This window comes from Linderina pennispora (genome assembly GCF_002104995.1).
Source record: "Linderina pennispora strain ATCC 12442 chromosome Unknown DL89scaffold_23, whole genome shotgun sequence".
Taxonomy (NCBI): Eukaryota; Fungi; Kickxellomycota; class Kickxellomycetes; order Kickxellales; family Kickxellaceae; genus Linderina; species Linderina pennispora.
In genome coordinates this window covers 21240-35278 of record NW_024468271.1, presented here as the reverse complement: position 1 = coordinate 35278, position 14039 = coordinate 21240, and the positions used below count along the sequence as shown (strand labels likewise).

The 14039-nt window shown below is 58.9% G+C and overlaps 6 protein-coding genes across 6 annotated transcripts; 3 read left to right on the top strand and 3 right to left on the bottom strand.

The window, feature by feature from the left end:
• Positions 1-135: 135 nt before the first annotated feature.
• DL89DRAFT_270729 (uncharacterized protein) lies at positions 136-2426 on the bottom strand. The gene is made up of 2 exons (XM_040888806.1): positions 765-2426; positions 136-572 (listed from the first exon to the last, which is right to left on the bottom strand). The coding sequence occupies exons 1-2, from the start codon at positions 2100-2102 to the stop codon at positions 528-530; spliced, it is 1383 nt and encodes a 460-aa protein (XP_040739782.1). The 5' UTR covers positions 2103-2426; the 3' UTR covers positions 136-527.
• Positions 2098-2878, bottom strand: DL89DRAFT_98067 (uncharacterized protein). Its single transcript, XM_040892310.1, has one exon. The coding sequence runs from the start codon at positions 2766-2768 to the stop codon at positions 2235-2237; it is 534 nt and encodes a 177-aa protein (XP_040739781.1). The 5' UTR covers positions 2769-2878; the 3' UTR covers positions 2098-2234.
• Position 2879: 1 nt separating this feature from the next.
• DL89DRAFT_98002 (uncharacterized protein) lies at positions 2880-4002 on the top strand. The gene has a single exon (XM_040892309.1). It carries the CDS (start codon positions 3017-3019, stop codon positions 3779-3781), a length of 765 nt encoding a protein of 254 aa, XP_040739780.1. The 5' UTR covers positions 2880-3016; the 3' UTR covers positions 3782-4002.
• A 71-nt stretch (positions 4003-4073) lies between these two features.
• Positions 4074-4385, top strand: DL89DRAFT_206712 (uncharacterized protein; the record flags this gene model as incomplete). The annotated part of the gene is made up of 1 exon (XM_040884099.1): positions 4074-4385. A coding segment is annotated over one exon (312 nt), but the record flags the coding sequence as incomplete, so codon positions are not given.
• A 453-nt stretch (positions 4386-4838) lies between these two features.
• DL89DRAFT_270727 (MFS general substrate transporter) lies at positions 4839-6947 on the bottom strand. Its single transcript, XM_040888805.1, has 4 exons — positions 6227-6947; positions 5750-6183; positions 5308-5701; positions 4839-5268 (listed from the first exon to the last, which is right to left on the bottom strand). Exons 1-4 carry the CDS (start codon positions 6733-6735, stop codon positions 5265-5267), a joined length of 1341 nt encoding a protein of 446 aa, XP_040739778.1. The 5' UTR covers positions 6736-6947; the 3' UTR covers positions 4839-5264.
• A 1005-nt stretch (positions 6948-7952) lies between these two features.
• Positions 7953-12848, top strand: DL89DRAFT_227413 (Rho GTPase activation protein; the record flags this gene model as incomplete). Its single annotated transcript, XM_040884854.1, has 7 exons — positions 7953-8559; positions 9247-10133; positions 10248-11219; positions 11412-11525; positions 11685-11896; positions 11981-12169; positions 12248-12848. The coding sequence occupies 7 exons, from the start codon at positions 7953-7955 to the stop codon at positions 12846-12848; spliced, it is 3582 nt and encodes a 1193-aa protein (XP_040739777.1).
• Positions 12849-14039: the final 1191 nt, after the last annotated feature.

The window sequence follows — 14039 nt, the reverse complement described above, 5'->3', positions numbered from 1 at the left end:
AGCCGAGAGACACGGGGCATGTTTCTGTACAGGAATTACTGAAAATGGTGTGTATAGTAGTGACAATAGGAGGGAAAGTGGGGAGGGAAGGGAGGGGAATGTGGATACGGCTTGGTCAACAAGCACGATGGGGATGCGAAGAGAAGCTGAGCAAAAATGAGGAATGAAGGGCGAAGGACGAGCAGCAGTAGAATACTGGCTGAACCACACCAAGGGAGCTCAAGGCAGCAGCCGTTCTTCCAGGAACTGGCAAAAATAAACAAACGTCCGACAATGCCAGATCAACAGTGGCCTGCGTTCTATAAAGGGGCGCCACTTGCAGGTCGCAGCAGGTGGTGTTTGCTGGTCGCGAAGCTTAGAAAAACAGGTGTTGATGGTTTTAATGGCAAAAATAACGCGGGAAGGTATATGTCGAAATGAATATCAAACAGAAACGTGAGGCGTGAAATGTGAAATGCGAAATGTGGTGTGTGAGAGCGGTGGGGCAGCGAGTGGGTAATCTGCGAACGCACGTCTGCTCTTAACAATCAGTTGGGAATGAGCATGAGCGGCGGCGGGCGTATATGGACTCGCTAAAGGTGTGGAAGGCGGATAGAGAAAGAGACGAGGAGATCGTTATTTGAGTTTTATACATATCAGTCAGAGCGCATTTCATATAGGAGTTGGAGGCTTGCATAAGAAGGCAGAGGGGGAGGGGAGGAGATGGAGCAGCCGGAGACATCACAACAAACAACAAAAGGACGCCATGGAATTCATCTACTTACCCCATTCAAGCGTCCGGCCGGCAGCGGGTTGTTGCAGCTGGGGCAACATGCCTGGCATCGTTTGCTTGACACGGCCACCGACTCGAAGCAGAGCTGGCACGAGACTATCTGCGGTGGCGCGCCCGGGGACCAAGAGGTGCCAGGCACGGTGCCATCGCCGACAAGATTGCGCAGCTCCTGGACTGCCATTGTCGTGTTCCAGCGATCATCCGAGTCGGGCACACTCGGCGTGCTATCCACCGTGCCCTCGCCATCAAGCGTTGGCGACCGGATGCTGGCAAAGCCCTCAGGCTCGAGCACCGGACTCTTGAATGTGAGCTCGTCCGATGCTATTCCCCTGACCGGGCTGTCTGGCCGCGACTGTGCAACAGACGGCGTCAGCGCCCTGGCGATTGACCCAGACGGAATGCGAGGCATGACCTGCAGGGTGCCTGTCCGCCGGCCTGCTGCCTTGCCCAGCACCGACTTGCGGCGGCCAGATGACGATCCAACATCGCTGCCCTGGGCTCCTCGCTGGGTCGACACAGACCGCTTCAGATTCAGCTTCACGACATTGTCATCTGGATTCAGTGTTAGGCCGAGCCCGATAATCGGCTTGGTGCGTGTGCCAATGCCGATCGAGCTGGTGCTGGTCAGCCGGCGGGTATCGACGCCGATTGCCGGCCGACCAACGCCAAGCGCCCTGCGTCCGCCTGCAACCGGCGGCAGCGAGGTCTTTGACGGGATTGTCAGCCCAGACGCGTTTGTATATGGGTCCTTGCTTGCCGAGGTCGGCCTGCCAAACCCGCCCGACACCACAGGCATGCCACCCACCGTCACCACCCTCCGCGGCTGAGCCAGCGCAAACCCCGAGTGATTCATGGCCGGAAAGTACACGTTCTTCGCATCATCGTCATCGGGCAGTGTCGCGTCGTTGTTGGGGAACGTCAATGCCTTTGTGCGCGACATATACACCGGCACCACGATACTGCTTTCGTCAGTGCTCTCGGACGTGCGCGCGTCCTGCTGCATGGTCGTGGCCTGCGCGTATATGGGTGAGGCGGCAGCGACAGGCTTGAGCGGATACAGCGTGGTGAATGCTGTGGCAAATGGCAGGACGCGGGTGCGCGTGCTACTGACGCTGGCGCTGGTGCTGAGGCTGCTCTCCCGCTTGTGTCTGTAGGGGCGCGCCGGCGGTATGCTGGAGCCATGCTTCTGCTGTCCACCGCGCCCAGACAGCCCCGCTAGGCCATTATTAGTGTTCATAGAAGACAGAAAGAGAATACCAAGACGAAACAAATAAGTATGAAACGCTGCAAACACTGGAGAAGAAAGGAGAAGCGGGGATAAGCCGCGCATGAAAATTTTTGTGCATAGGGCGCTGTCAAAAGCGGCTGCACCAGCAGCAAAAGGCAGCTGGCTGTGAGCGCTGCGTACCAGGGATGCCTGGGGCTGCAAAGATTTGCGCGATTACTATCTCGGAAACCTGGCTCACCACCAGATTCCATATTCTCTTCCCCCTTCTTTGTCGCAAACAGCCTCAGCGTTAACAGAATACCCGCACATAGCGTGAATGTAACTGATGATGCATAGGCAGTAGCAGAGAGGAATTGTATCGTTAAATGGAGTCGAAGTGAAGTGCAGAGAGACATAAGTGGTGGGCTTGTCATTACAAAAAGTCGAGAAAGTAGTGGGAAGGATGGTGCGGAAGTAAGCAGGGAGAACGACTGGAGGATGGCGGGTTCTACACGCTGGCAAGCTACGGCTGCCTCGTTTGTGCTTGATAGCAAAGCCCATTCTTGGAGCAAGAACAAGGATATCCCGCATAATATTCGCGATAGCTTGAATGGAAATTCTACAAGCCGAATACATGCATGTCTGCGGTGTGGAGAACAAAACACACCAGCCACACAGAATTCGGAGGAGGAGATGGAGCTGTTTATGTTTGGTAAAGAATAGCACCAGCGGCTCTTGAACCTGCGTGCCGGCTTCGCTTGGGATCCGGCGATGCGAGCCCAGCTCCATGGCGTAGGCACGAGCCAGAGCGGCTTGAGCGAGTCGAGCCTCCCCACACGTGATTTTTCTGGGGTTTAGTAGTTGGACGAATGGGGGCTGATGTCCGAGACCAACAGAAATGATGTAATTTTCTGCAGACTAAAAGGGCGCGCGAAAATAAAAAAAAAATCTGGTACGAACTCTTCTCACCTTGGCTTTGTTTTTTTCGCCCTTTTGCTCAGTCCATTTCCTGTACTATTTTGTTCTATTTCTCAATAATGGAGACGCATAAGCGTAGGACGTCAAAGCTGTCCTTGGAGCCAAACCCCTTTGAGCGCAGCTTCTCCTTGGCGCATGCGGACGAGTCGCAGTCAGGACGGAGCTCGGTTGGCAATGCCAATTCGTCCAAGCCAATAACGCTGCCGCCGGTAACTGCCATAAACAGCCCGCTTGGCCATGAGGGCGTATCGGCAGCATGGGGGCGGGACTCGCTGCGCAGCGGGCCTTTATCTCCAGCAATGCTGGGCGGACCCGCAGCACCGACAAGCCGTGCACGCATAACACCACGGCTGGGCCTAACGGACCCCACCCTGCACACGGGGCTGACGCCGTTCCTGCAGGGCGAGACACACCCGACGGTCAGCAGTATCCTGGGCACCAGCACCATCGATGGATCAAAGCCGTCGCCGGGGTTCCAGGCGCTGCTGAGGGCGGTCAGTGGCAGCGAAATAACAGCGACGCCCGGCGGCACGCTGCATGTGAAGCCATTGCAAAACGTATCGGCCTCAGTCACAGCTACGGTGCTGCAAAGGTCACCCAGACCAATGATAGCGGCGGCAGGGAGGAATCTGCAGAGCGCATCGCAGACGCAGGTGAATGTGACCTCAGCGACATCACCCGCTACATTTAAACATGACGTAATTTCCATCAAACCACCCTCGCCACCTGCAATCTCGCTGTCGACTATACCAGAGCCACAGCCCAGAGCAGCAGCCGGGAATCTGTTGCCACCGCCGCCGGGGCGTGTCCCCGATAGCGGCTAATGTTCCAATGGAACTGAGTAGTAAGAATATTGCAACGGCAAAGCCTGCTGCGTCCAGCAAGCGACGACCCATGGATCCTATACTTCAATCGGCGACTGCACCCGCAGCAGCAGCTGCGCAGAAGACTCATCAGAACCACCAGCAGTAGCAACAGCATCAGCACCAAAGGCGCCACCCAAAACGGCCAAGCGCAGCCGCGGGAAGGGAGCCAAGGCTCCCGTGCCGCCAAAGGGACCGGCGGCGAAAGAGTCGGCAGTGAGGGCGCCAGGATGACAGTGGCGACGGCGCACGGAAAGCATCGCGGAGAAGCGAGAGTGTGGACCCTAAAGGCGGAGAGGACGAGAAGCGCAAACAGTTCCTGGAGCGCAACCGGATAGCGGCGCTAAAGTGCCGGCAGCGCAAGAAGCAGCAGCTAAACGAGCTGCAGCAGCGACACGACTACATGGTCTACGAGAACGAGCGGTTGAAGAACGAGTACCTGCAGCTGCGCGATAAGGCGCTGCACATTAAGACGCTGCTGGAGGCACACCGGGAATGCGCGGTCGCGCAGGCCAACGGCGTGTTTGGGATTGACAGTTTACCACCCGGGACACCCAACATTTCATCGCAGCCGATCGTAGTTTGCGCTCCCCGATGGGGTGCAGAGCGAGAAGCTGAAGGAGATAATCTCGGCTATTCCGCCCACGTCCAACGGCGTGCCCATCAGCGGCGTCGACGCGGTGGCAGGAAAGCCGTTTATGATGCCGGTGCAGCCTGGCCACCAGCAGCAGCAGCACAGCATGCCGCCTCCGCCTGGCGCTATGATGCAGGGAATCCAGGCGCCGCTGGTCACACAACATGGGCCACCGGGCTTCCGCCCACCAATGGGATCGATGCCGCCACAAATGATGCCACCACCGCCACAGCCAACGGCTGCCGCCATGTCCGGGATGGTGGGCCAGGCACCGCCATTGCAGGGCATGGGTCGGCCGATCCCGCAGCCACAGCAGCGGGTACTGCAGTTTACGCACCAGTCCGCAGGCACAGCAGGCTGTGGCAAATGCTCCGCCGCCAGCCCCTCTGCCCTCCTCTTCCACATAGAACGCGCCTCACAATTCCCAAAAATAAAACGTCCAGTTCTTTCGAACACTGGCGGCTTTTGAGTCCTCCAGACACTGTGACGATTGCCATGGCGCATGTGAGGTGAGCTGTGCTCTATATGCATCCAAGGCCAAGTAGCAAACAGGTCGGGTCTAGCTAGCTTCAGCAGAATAAATGATCAGGCATCGCCGCAGCAAATGGCTATATGCATCGCTCTTATGTTGGGCGTGAAAATGCCATCAGCGAGGCTCTCACACATATACGAGCTCCTGGACTCGCAAACATACATGCTCCATGCACAAAGCCAGCAATATTGTGATGGCAGGGATTGCAAGTGCAAGGAATTGATATGGCTGTAGTTTTATCCGTTGTCTGGAGTACGTGTAATGAACATTCTGAAGAGCTAGCTGGTCTTAGCCTTGGCTGCACCCCGGGTGATTGTCGACGGGATGGTTGACACAAACACTGTGGTGATGGCAGCGACAGCGATGGCGCCAATGAGGTAGCATACGGCAGCGCCTGAGAGCCAGTAGACCGAGCACGCAAACATTGGGCCCAGCGCCCGGCCAATCTGGCCCGCAGACCGAAAATCGCCCAGCCGCTTGCCTGTGTCCTTGGGGGCCATGCCCTGGCTACCTGCCAGCGAGACCATCGAGTTCAGGCAGTTGACAACAGTGGCCGAGGCAACAGCAAAGCCAAACGAGCCAGCCCACAGCCACCACGAGGGTGCCGAGTAGCCTGTGGCCTCTGCCTTGAAAGCGCAGATGGCGATGGAAAGCAGGCCGAGTGCGCAGCCAGCCATGCCCTGGGCAACCAGAGCCTTGTCGCGGCTTGCCCGACCTGCTCTTGACTCTGCGCACATAGCCGCCCTGGATCATCCGTCGACACAATGCCGATGAAGCCAGAGCAGCTTGCCCTGCTGGGCATTCGAGAAATCAAACTTGTCGTGGGTCAGGAACGTCAGCGTGTACTCCATGCCCGAGAAAAAGAACAGATAAGCGAAATGCGTCCAGTTGAGCCGCCGCAGCACCTTCGCAACATGCCGATCGCCCGGGCTGCTTGCTGGCAGCTCACTTGTCCCCTCGTCCACCTTGGGCTCCGCCGAATGCTTGAAGTCAAGCGTCTCGGGTAGGTTGGCGTAGAGATAAGCGCTTTCCAGGACAAGCAGGCCCAGGGAGAACACGGCGGCTGTGGCGAATGGCGCATAGGCGAAGGCCGATGACTCGGCTTCCAGTGGCAGGCTGGCGAAATACGCGCCGATGGACGGGCCCAGCGTGAACCCGACAGCAAAGGCAATGCCCACCAGCGCCATGCCATGCGATCTGGTAGCTGTTGGTCGTGACGTCAGCAATGATAGTCGTCGACAGCTGCACATTGCCTTCGCTGAGCCCTGCAATTACCCTGGCGACAAGGAACGACTCGAATCCGGTCGAGAAGATCCATAGCACTGTCCACACAACATTCCCCGCCATGCAGAACATCATTGTCCGACGCCGGCCCAGCCTGTCCGACGCCCTGCCAATGACTGGTGCCACAAGGCACTGCAGGAGCGAGTAGAGCGACCCCAACAGACCGCCCAGCAGAACCAGGTCGGCCCGCGAGCCCTGGAGCAAGAACCGCGAGGCCCGCGGCCCCGCCAGCGACAGGATCTGCTGGCGCAGCGACGACACGTGCTGCAGAATCGAGCCCAGCAGAGTGGTTGCGTCGGCGCCCTCGCGCGATTTGTAAGCCTCCAAGGAGCGCGGCAGTAGCGGCAGGATGATGGTGAACGACAGTATGTCCAGCAGCAGCGCAATGAATACGATCCGCGATATTCTCTTGCCCAGGTTCTGCTGCAGCTGCTGCGCAGTAGCTTGTGCTGGTGGAGCCGACATTGTTGGAATAAAGTAGAAAGGTTGTGTGCAAGAGGAGCAGAGGAGAGAAAAGGCAATTTTTACACAGGCATGGATTTGGCCAGGAGAGGCGGACGAGTGTGGGATGGGCTGATGAGCTGGCGCTTTTTTCTTTGGTGAGCGCCAGGCGATGTGTGGAGGGGTTTAGGAGGCGTGGGGTGAAATGGCGGTTTCGTCTCCACAGTGCCGGCGCACCTAGAAGAGACGAAGCTGCGAGAACTACAGGGTTCACTCCAGCGCTCGCGCCTTGGAAGAAAAGCGACGGACCTGTCTGCGGGCGGCGATTGGATGCATGAGGCCAGCAACAGCAGGGAAAAAATAAATCAGTGAATAGTGCGAGATTTGGAGCACGCCTTCTGCGAACACCAAACGGTTCCTGATTTCCTCTTTGGCCCTCGCGGTTTCTCTCTTCCCGATTTTTTATTCACTACTCTAAACCCTTTTCTTATTCACTCGCGCGCTCTCTTTTTCGGACTTGTACTTTAAGCCCCCCTGTTCTTTCACCTCTCGCTTTCTCAAAGACCGCCTCCCTTTTTTAATACCACTACACTCGCGCATTCATTCACTGCAGCCGGGCTCGAAGTCTCTGCTGCTCTACATCACCCTTCCCCCCGCACACACATTCATTGCTAAGGGTAAGCTACAGCATGCGCGGTATTCGTCTTGCCAGACGACCGGTAAGCTGGATGGACTTCTAAACCTCTCCTCGTTCTCTTGTAGAGTCGCAGCGATAGTCTACGCCACCAGCGCTTTGAGCTGGCTCTAAACGATAATACAGCTTGGTCTCACAAAGACCACAGTTTCTTTGGCAAGGTAAGCGAAAAAGGGACGCGCAAAAAAGGGAACTTGGGGGAGCGGTTTGTTTTGAGGACGCTACATCCGAAACTAATTGACAATACAGCATTGTAGACACTAGCACAATGGGGAGACGTCAACGCGCAAACACGCTCAGCATCGACACCAAGGATGCGTCGCTGGGCCGGCGGATAGGCCGACTGAAGCCCACCAGCATGTCGTTTGACGAGTCCGAGGAGCACGAGCCGCAGACGGCGCCAGCAGCAGCGTCATCTGACCCGCCCATGGCGACTCCGCGGCTCCGGAGCCACACAGTAGTCGACAGCCCGCCGCCGTGGGCTGCTTTCATGAAGCCTGGCACGGCTGTGGGCAACACAACGCCTAATGGCCGACCCCTGTCAGCGATGCTGGTCGATCCGCCAGATTCGCCGAGTGTCATGGGAATGAAGGGGCGGCACCGCCTACAGAAGGACGCGTCGCATGTCGATCGCGACTCGATTTTCATGCGCAACGGGCGCTGGTGCGACTTTGAGCGCAAGAACCTGGCAGCCTACGAGTACCTGTGCCATGTCAGCGAGGCCAAGGAATGGATCGAGGCGTGCATTAGCGAGGAGCTACCGGAGATTGACACGCTCGAGGACTCGCTGCGGAACGGCGTCGGGCTGGCCAAGCTGGCAAGGACGTTCTGCCCCGAGGCGGTGGGCAAGATTTACCAGCAGGACAGCGTCAAGCGGTCATTCAAGTACACCGACAACATCAACTTTTTCTTGCAGGCGATTCGCCAGGTCAAGCTGCCACGGCTGTTCCACTTTGAGTTGACAGACCTGTACGACCGCAAAAACATGCCGCGCGTTATCTACTGTGTCCATGCGCTCAGCCACTTTTTGGTCAAAATGGGCATTGCTCCTGGCATGAAGGATCTGGTGGGCCACCTCGAGTTCTCAGAAGCCCAGCTCCGACAGACACAGGCCGAGCTCGATAATCTGGGGCTCAATGTTCCGTCGTTCCACCGTATCGAGTCAGATATTGGCAACCGCAGACCGAGGTTGTCGCGAGAGCTGCGGAGGGCGTCACTGGAGAAGCAGGGGCTCAACCCAGACGATATCGAAGAGGAGGGAGAAGAAGAAGAAAAAGAAGAAGAAGAAGAAGAAGAAGAAGAAGAAGAAGAAGAAGAAGACCAGGTTGACGACGATGCTACAGAGAAGGCCGAGGATGTTTTGTCTCGCGGAGCCGACTCGCAGCAGGACACGGCATCGGACCATACGCGGTTCGATGGCGACGTGTCGTTCCTGGACGACCCGGACCTGGACCGCATGCAGAAGGCAAAGCTGTACTGGGAGAAGCGCATTGACATTGTGATCCAGTTCCAGCAGTCGGCTCGTTGTCGTCTCGCCGAGCGGCTTTTGGAGGAGAAGCGGCAGGCACGGCGGTACCTGCGTATGTGGGAGTCAGCGACAGTGATGCAGACATATTGCCGCATGGTTCTAGGCAGGCGCGCTCTGGATGGCTACAAGGCGGGGCGCGACGCAGCTATCGAGGCCGAGCGACAGCGAATCGAGTGGGAGGAGGAGAACAGGCGCCTGGCTGAAGAGGCGGAGATTTCCCGCCAGCTCGAAGAGCGTGCTGAGCGCGACCGTGTCAGGGCCGAAAAGGAGCGCCGCGAGCAAGAGGAGAAGCGGCTTGCCGAGGAGAAGGCAGAGAAGGAGCGCATTGCTCGCGAGCAGGAGGCAGCGGTGCTGGAGCGTCGTAAGCGGCTCGAGTCGGAGCGCGCAGAGCTCGAGCGGCGCATCGTCGGAGTGCAGGCGCTGATTCGCGGCCGGCTGGCACGCAAGCTGTACGCTGATATGCGCGGGTGGATTGCTGCTATCACCAGGTTCCAGGCGCTATGCCGTGGCTACATCGTACGCGAGGAGTACGGGTCGCGCCTGTCGTCGTGGAAGACGGTTGAGATGGGTGTGAAGAAGATCCAGGCGCTGTCCCGCGGGTACTTGGTCCGGCAGCGTCTGAAGGAGCGTAGGACGCACCTGAAGCGCAATGTGAACGTCATTGTCAAGCTGCAGAACATGTACCGGGCCAAGCTGGCAGGCAAGGCGTACCGCACGCTGACCGTCGAGGACATGCCGCCGACGCCCAAGGTTGTGCAGAGCTGTGCGTCGATCCTGGAGGACACGGACCAGGACATTGAGGAGGAGCTTGATCTGGAGCGCCATCGCCAGCTGGCAGTTCGGCAGATCCGCGAGAACCAGCAGACGACGCGGATCTTGGAGCAGCTCGATATCAAGATCGCGCTGCTTGTGCGCAACCGCATTTCGCTGGAGGAGGTGGTCCGGCAGACGAGCCGCCATTTCCGATTCCTCGATGAGATGCGCAAGCCGTCGACCATTGCCTCGCCCAGTTTCCGCAACTCGTATTCATCACTGGCGCTCTCGGGCGTGGTGCCGGCCAACTCACTGTACTCGCTCAAGAATCTTGACAAGGAGTCGCGCAAGCGGCTGGACGGGTACCAGCACCTGTTTTATCTGCTGCAGACGCAGCCTACATATCTGGCCCGGCTGCTGTTCCTGCTCAACCAGGGCGGCTCCAAGGTGATGCGGCAGTCACAGGTCACCAGCATAGCTAGCACCAATGGCGGTGGGCTGAATGGCCGCGCGTCCACTGACAGCGGCTATCCGGGGTCGCCCAAGGGCGGCAGCGGTGAGGATATCTCGATATCGAAGCTGATCGAGACCATCGTCCTGACGCTGTTTGGGTTTGCGCAGAATGCGCGTGAGGAGTATCTGCTGCTGAAGCTCTTGTGCTCGGCGATCAAGATCGAGATGGATTCGATCTCCAACATCCAAGAGTTCCTGCGCGGCAACCCCATCTTCATCAAGCTCGCAGTGCACTACAACCGCGGCGCCAAGGAGCGCAAGTACCTGCGCGATCTGCTCCAGCCGCTGATCAAGAAGGTGCTCGATGACCCCGAGATCGACCTGGAGAGCGACCCGCTGGTCATCTACCGCAGTCTGATCCGCGAGGAGGAGTCGCGGACGGGCGAGAAGTCGCGGCGGCAGTACGATGTCACCCGCGAGGTTGCGCTGAACGACTTTGAGACGCGCACGACGTTCATCAAGCACCTGCGGCAGCTGCGCACGCTGGCCGAGGAGTTTGTCGATGCCATCCTCAAGTCGCTGGACGACATGCCCTACGGCATGCGGTATATTGCGCGCGAGCTGCGGCGGGCGCTGACAACCAAGTTCCCTGACGAGCCAGAGCAGCAGGTGATGAAGGTGGTGGGCCATCTGGTGTACTACCGGTACATCAACCCGGCCATCATTGCCCCCGAGATGTTTGACGTCATCGAGACGACGATCACGCCGCTGCAGCGCAAGAACCTGGGCGAGATAGCCAAGATCCTGAACCAGGTCAGCGTGGGCATGAAGTTCAACGAAGACAACATGTTCTTGTCGCCGCTCAACAACCACATTGGGTATCTGTGGGGCCGGTTCCTGACATATGCGTATGAGGTGACTGACGTGGTCGACCCCGAGGTCAAGTTCCAGATCGACGAGTTCACTGACCTGGCGACTCTCCACAAGCCGAGCATTTGCATGACGATCTCCGAGATCCAGACCATGCACCAGGCGCTGGAGACCAATCTTGACTACATAGCGCCGGCGATTCCGGAGCAGGTCAAGCAAAAGTTTGGCTCATACGACGCAGTCATGAGCATCATTGAGCAGCGGCGCAAGGCCGAGGAGGACACGGCCGAGGTCACAGGCGGCGACCCGGAGGACACGGACCTGGTCGATGCGATTCCGCAGGGCACGGTGCTGGTGGAGCGGGCTGGGCCGGACGGCAGCGGCCGGGTGCTAGTGCTGGAGGATCCGCTGCGCGTGGTCCTGCAGGACCTGGGCAAGGCACCGCGGACCCGGTCCGACCCGTATTCGCACTATGAGCTGCAGCTGGAGCTGGCAGATCGGTTTGCCGATGACACGGTGACAATCATGTCGGGCAGCGCGTCTACCTCGGTGCTGGCGGCGTCAGCATCGCAGATCCTCAGCGATGCAGCGCTGAGCGCGAGCCAGGCGGCGTACGGGGCCGGCGGGCTGCTCCAGGGCGCGCAGCCAACAGCCAAGGAGGCGGTGCATGCCAAGGCCGAGCGCGCGGCCAAGCTGCACCGGCTGTTCCTCGAGACAAAGCGCAAGTGGCTGACGATTCTGCGGGTGCAGTCCGGCCCGTCGCTGCTCGAGATCCTGGAGCGGCCGGTGACGGCCGAGGACGAGTCGCGCTGGCGGGCGTCGATTCAGCTGGAGATAGCCAAGATGGAGGAGCGCAAGCAGCGGCACCTGGCGCAGTGGCAGCAGCAGTGGGAGGCGCAGCAGCAGCTGATGGTGCTGCGCGAGTCGCAGGCGGCCTTTATGAGCTCGCAGGTGGGCGGGCGGCCGGGCAGCGGCATGTCGGGCCGCAGCTCGCCCACGCCCTCGGTGAGCTCGCAGAAGCAGCCGCCGCCGCCGCCAGCGCTGGCGGGCGAGAAGGTGGTTCGCGAGCTGGCGTCGCTGACGTTCTCGGAGCTCAAGCGGCAGGTGGCCAAGAGCATGCGGATGCTGGAGACCGAGCGGTGGGTCGAGCGCACGCGCAAGTCCAACATCGGCACCGGCACAGTCTACAGCAAGGACCCGAAGCCGGCGTATGCGGCTGTGTTCCGCGTGCGCAAGAGCGATGGGTACCAGGGCATGCTGAATGCCATTGCACGTGACATCCGCACCAAAGCGCAGCGCCGCGACCGGCGGCGGGTGGAGATGCGGCGGATCCGCACGACGCTGCTGAACCTGAAGGAGAAGAGCGAGTACCTGGAGTCGCAGCGGCGGGCGTACGAGGAGTACCTGGCGTCCTGCACGCGGCGGCTGGCGAAGGATGCGCCGAGCAGCCAGCGCAAGATGCACAGCGTGCTGCCGTTCACGCGGCAGTACTTCCATCTGCGCGACCTGCAGCGGGCGGGCCGTGTTCCGCGGTTTGGCTCGTACAAGTACTCTGCCGAGAAGCTGTACTACAAGGGCGTCATCATCAGCGTCGACGGGTACCCGCCGCGGCAGCTGGACAAGATCAGCCTGACCATCTCGTCGGACGAGGCCGGCGTGTTTGACGTGCAGGTCAGCCTGCTCGGCGTGAAGATGCCCGGCGGCGGATGCGTGCTGCACATGCAGGATCTGCTCCAGCTGCAGTACGATAATGTGCAGACCATGACGCTCTACGAGGGCAGCGTGGTCGTCAACACGTACTTGCTGGTGTATCTTATCAACAAGAAGTTCTATTCGTAGGCGGCAAATCTGTTTCAGATGCCGGACATCGCTTTTTTATATCCTAATCAACTGTTACTTTCCCAAGGCGCTACATGAATGGCTCCTTAATTCGCCGGGAGGGCACATTGGGCATGCAGCATATTTGCCATTATTCGCCGCTCGGACATAAGGCCAAAGAGGGGGATGCTGCACGTCTCTCAGGGTGGCCAACGAGCCCGGGACCTGGCCATTGCACTGCGCCAGCTATGAAGTGGGGCACCCGGACCGCGCCTGGATATTTCGGTACACGCAGATGGGATGCTCCTCAAGATCCAACACTCAGACCCCTTATGATGGGCAATCCGCAAAGGGGGCGCGCGGTTAGACAACCACAGCCGATCTGGCGCGATAACAGGGGAACAATTGGGCCCATTTCCTCATTGGTTTACAGAGTGGAGCGATCAAGGCTGATAATGCAGCCAGGGCAGGACTGCTTGATGCTCGCTGACCCGGGCGCATCGCACGACATGTGTCCAAAATTAAAGCCTGATTTTAGCAAAGTCAGGCGTAGTGGAGGCAGCACTTGCGACATGCACATGGGCCAGGCAGCGCGCGGGATGGGCAGCACATATATCCGGGCGTGCCTGTCGCTGGAAGGGGCAGCCGCGACTCGACGAGGCTTGCCAGGCCGCCCGGGAAAAGCGTCTGAAACGACGGAGGGGGGTTTTTTTTTCGCAAGGGGGTGACGCCCCTTACGACCAGCAATGCCGTGTTTTCATAAAAAGCCACGGCGGCTGGCGTCCACCTCCCCCCGTTGCAATATCAGCTGCCTCGCAGACCACCACCCAGCCTACTGCTCCAGTCTCCCCGCCCCTCTATTCGCAATTCCATCGCAAGGTAAGAAGGCTCCTCCCCAGTCCTGGGAAAAAAGACGAATAACCGGGCGCCGAGCGTTTGAGGCTTAGTGACACATCCAAGGGCAAATCAGTGCTCAGCAACCCGGGCTTGGGCCCAAAGCGGTATATATTTTTAAAAGTCAGCGAACCCCCCCAGGCACCACCCCCTACCCTGGAAAACTGGCCAACGTTCCTCAGTCGGGGCGCTGGGAGGGTATAAAAGCCAGGGGGCGGGGCAGCGGCTTCGTTTTTCTTTTCTGTTCACTAACATTATTCCAATTATAGCAACTATATCTCTAAATATGAGTGCCTACGAGCTTCGCAAGAACGCCCT

Bases quoted from the DNA above. Each gene is read 5' to 3' on its own strand.
- DL89DRAFT_270729 (XM_040888806.1), bottom strand. From the start codon at position 2,102: ATGCGCGGCTTATCCCCGCTTCTCCTTTCTTCTCCAGTGTTTGCAGCG. The intron at 573-764 runs GTAAGTAGATGA...CCACACCTTTAG, and splicing joins CGGCCGGACGCTTGAATGGG to CGAGTCCATATACGCCCGCC.
- DL89DRAFT_98067 (XM_040892310.1), bottom strand. From the start codon at position 2,768: ATGGAGCTGGGCTCGCATCGCCGGATCCCAAGCGAAGCCGGCACGCAG.
- DL89DRAFT_98002 (XM_040892309.1), top strand. From the start codon at position 3,017: ATGGAGACGCATAAGCGTAGGACGTCAAAGCTGTCCTTGGAGCCAAAC.
- DL89DRAFT_270727 (XM_040888805.1), bottom strand. From the start codon at position 6,735: ATGTCGGCTCCACCAGCACAAGCTACTGCGCAGCAGCTGCAGCAGAAC. The intron at 6,184-6,226 runs GTCGACGACTAT...AACAGCTACCAG, and splicing joins AGCGAAGGCAATGTGCAGCT to ATCGCATGGCATGGCGCTGG. The intron at 5,702-5,749 runs GTGTCGACGGAT...AGTCAAGAGCAG, and splicing joins GCTCTGGCTTCATCGGCATT to GTCGGGCAAGCCGCGACAAG.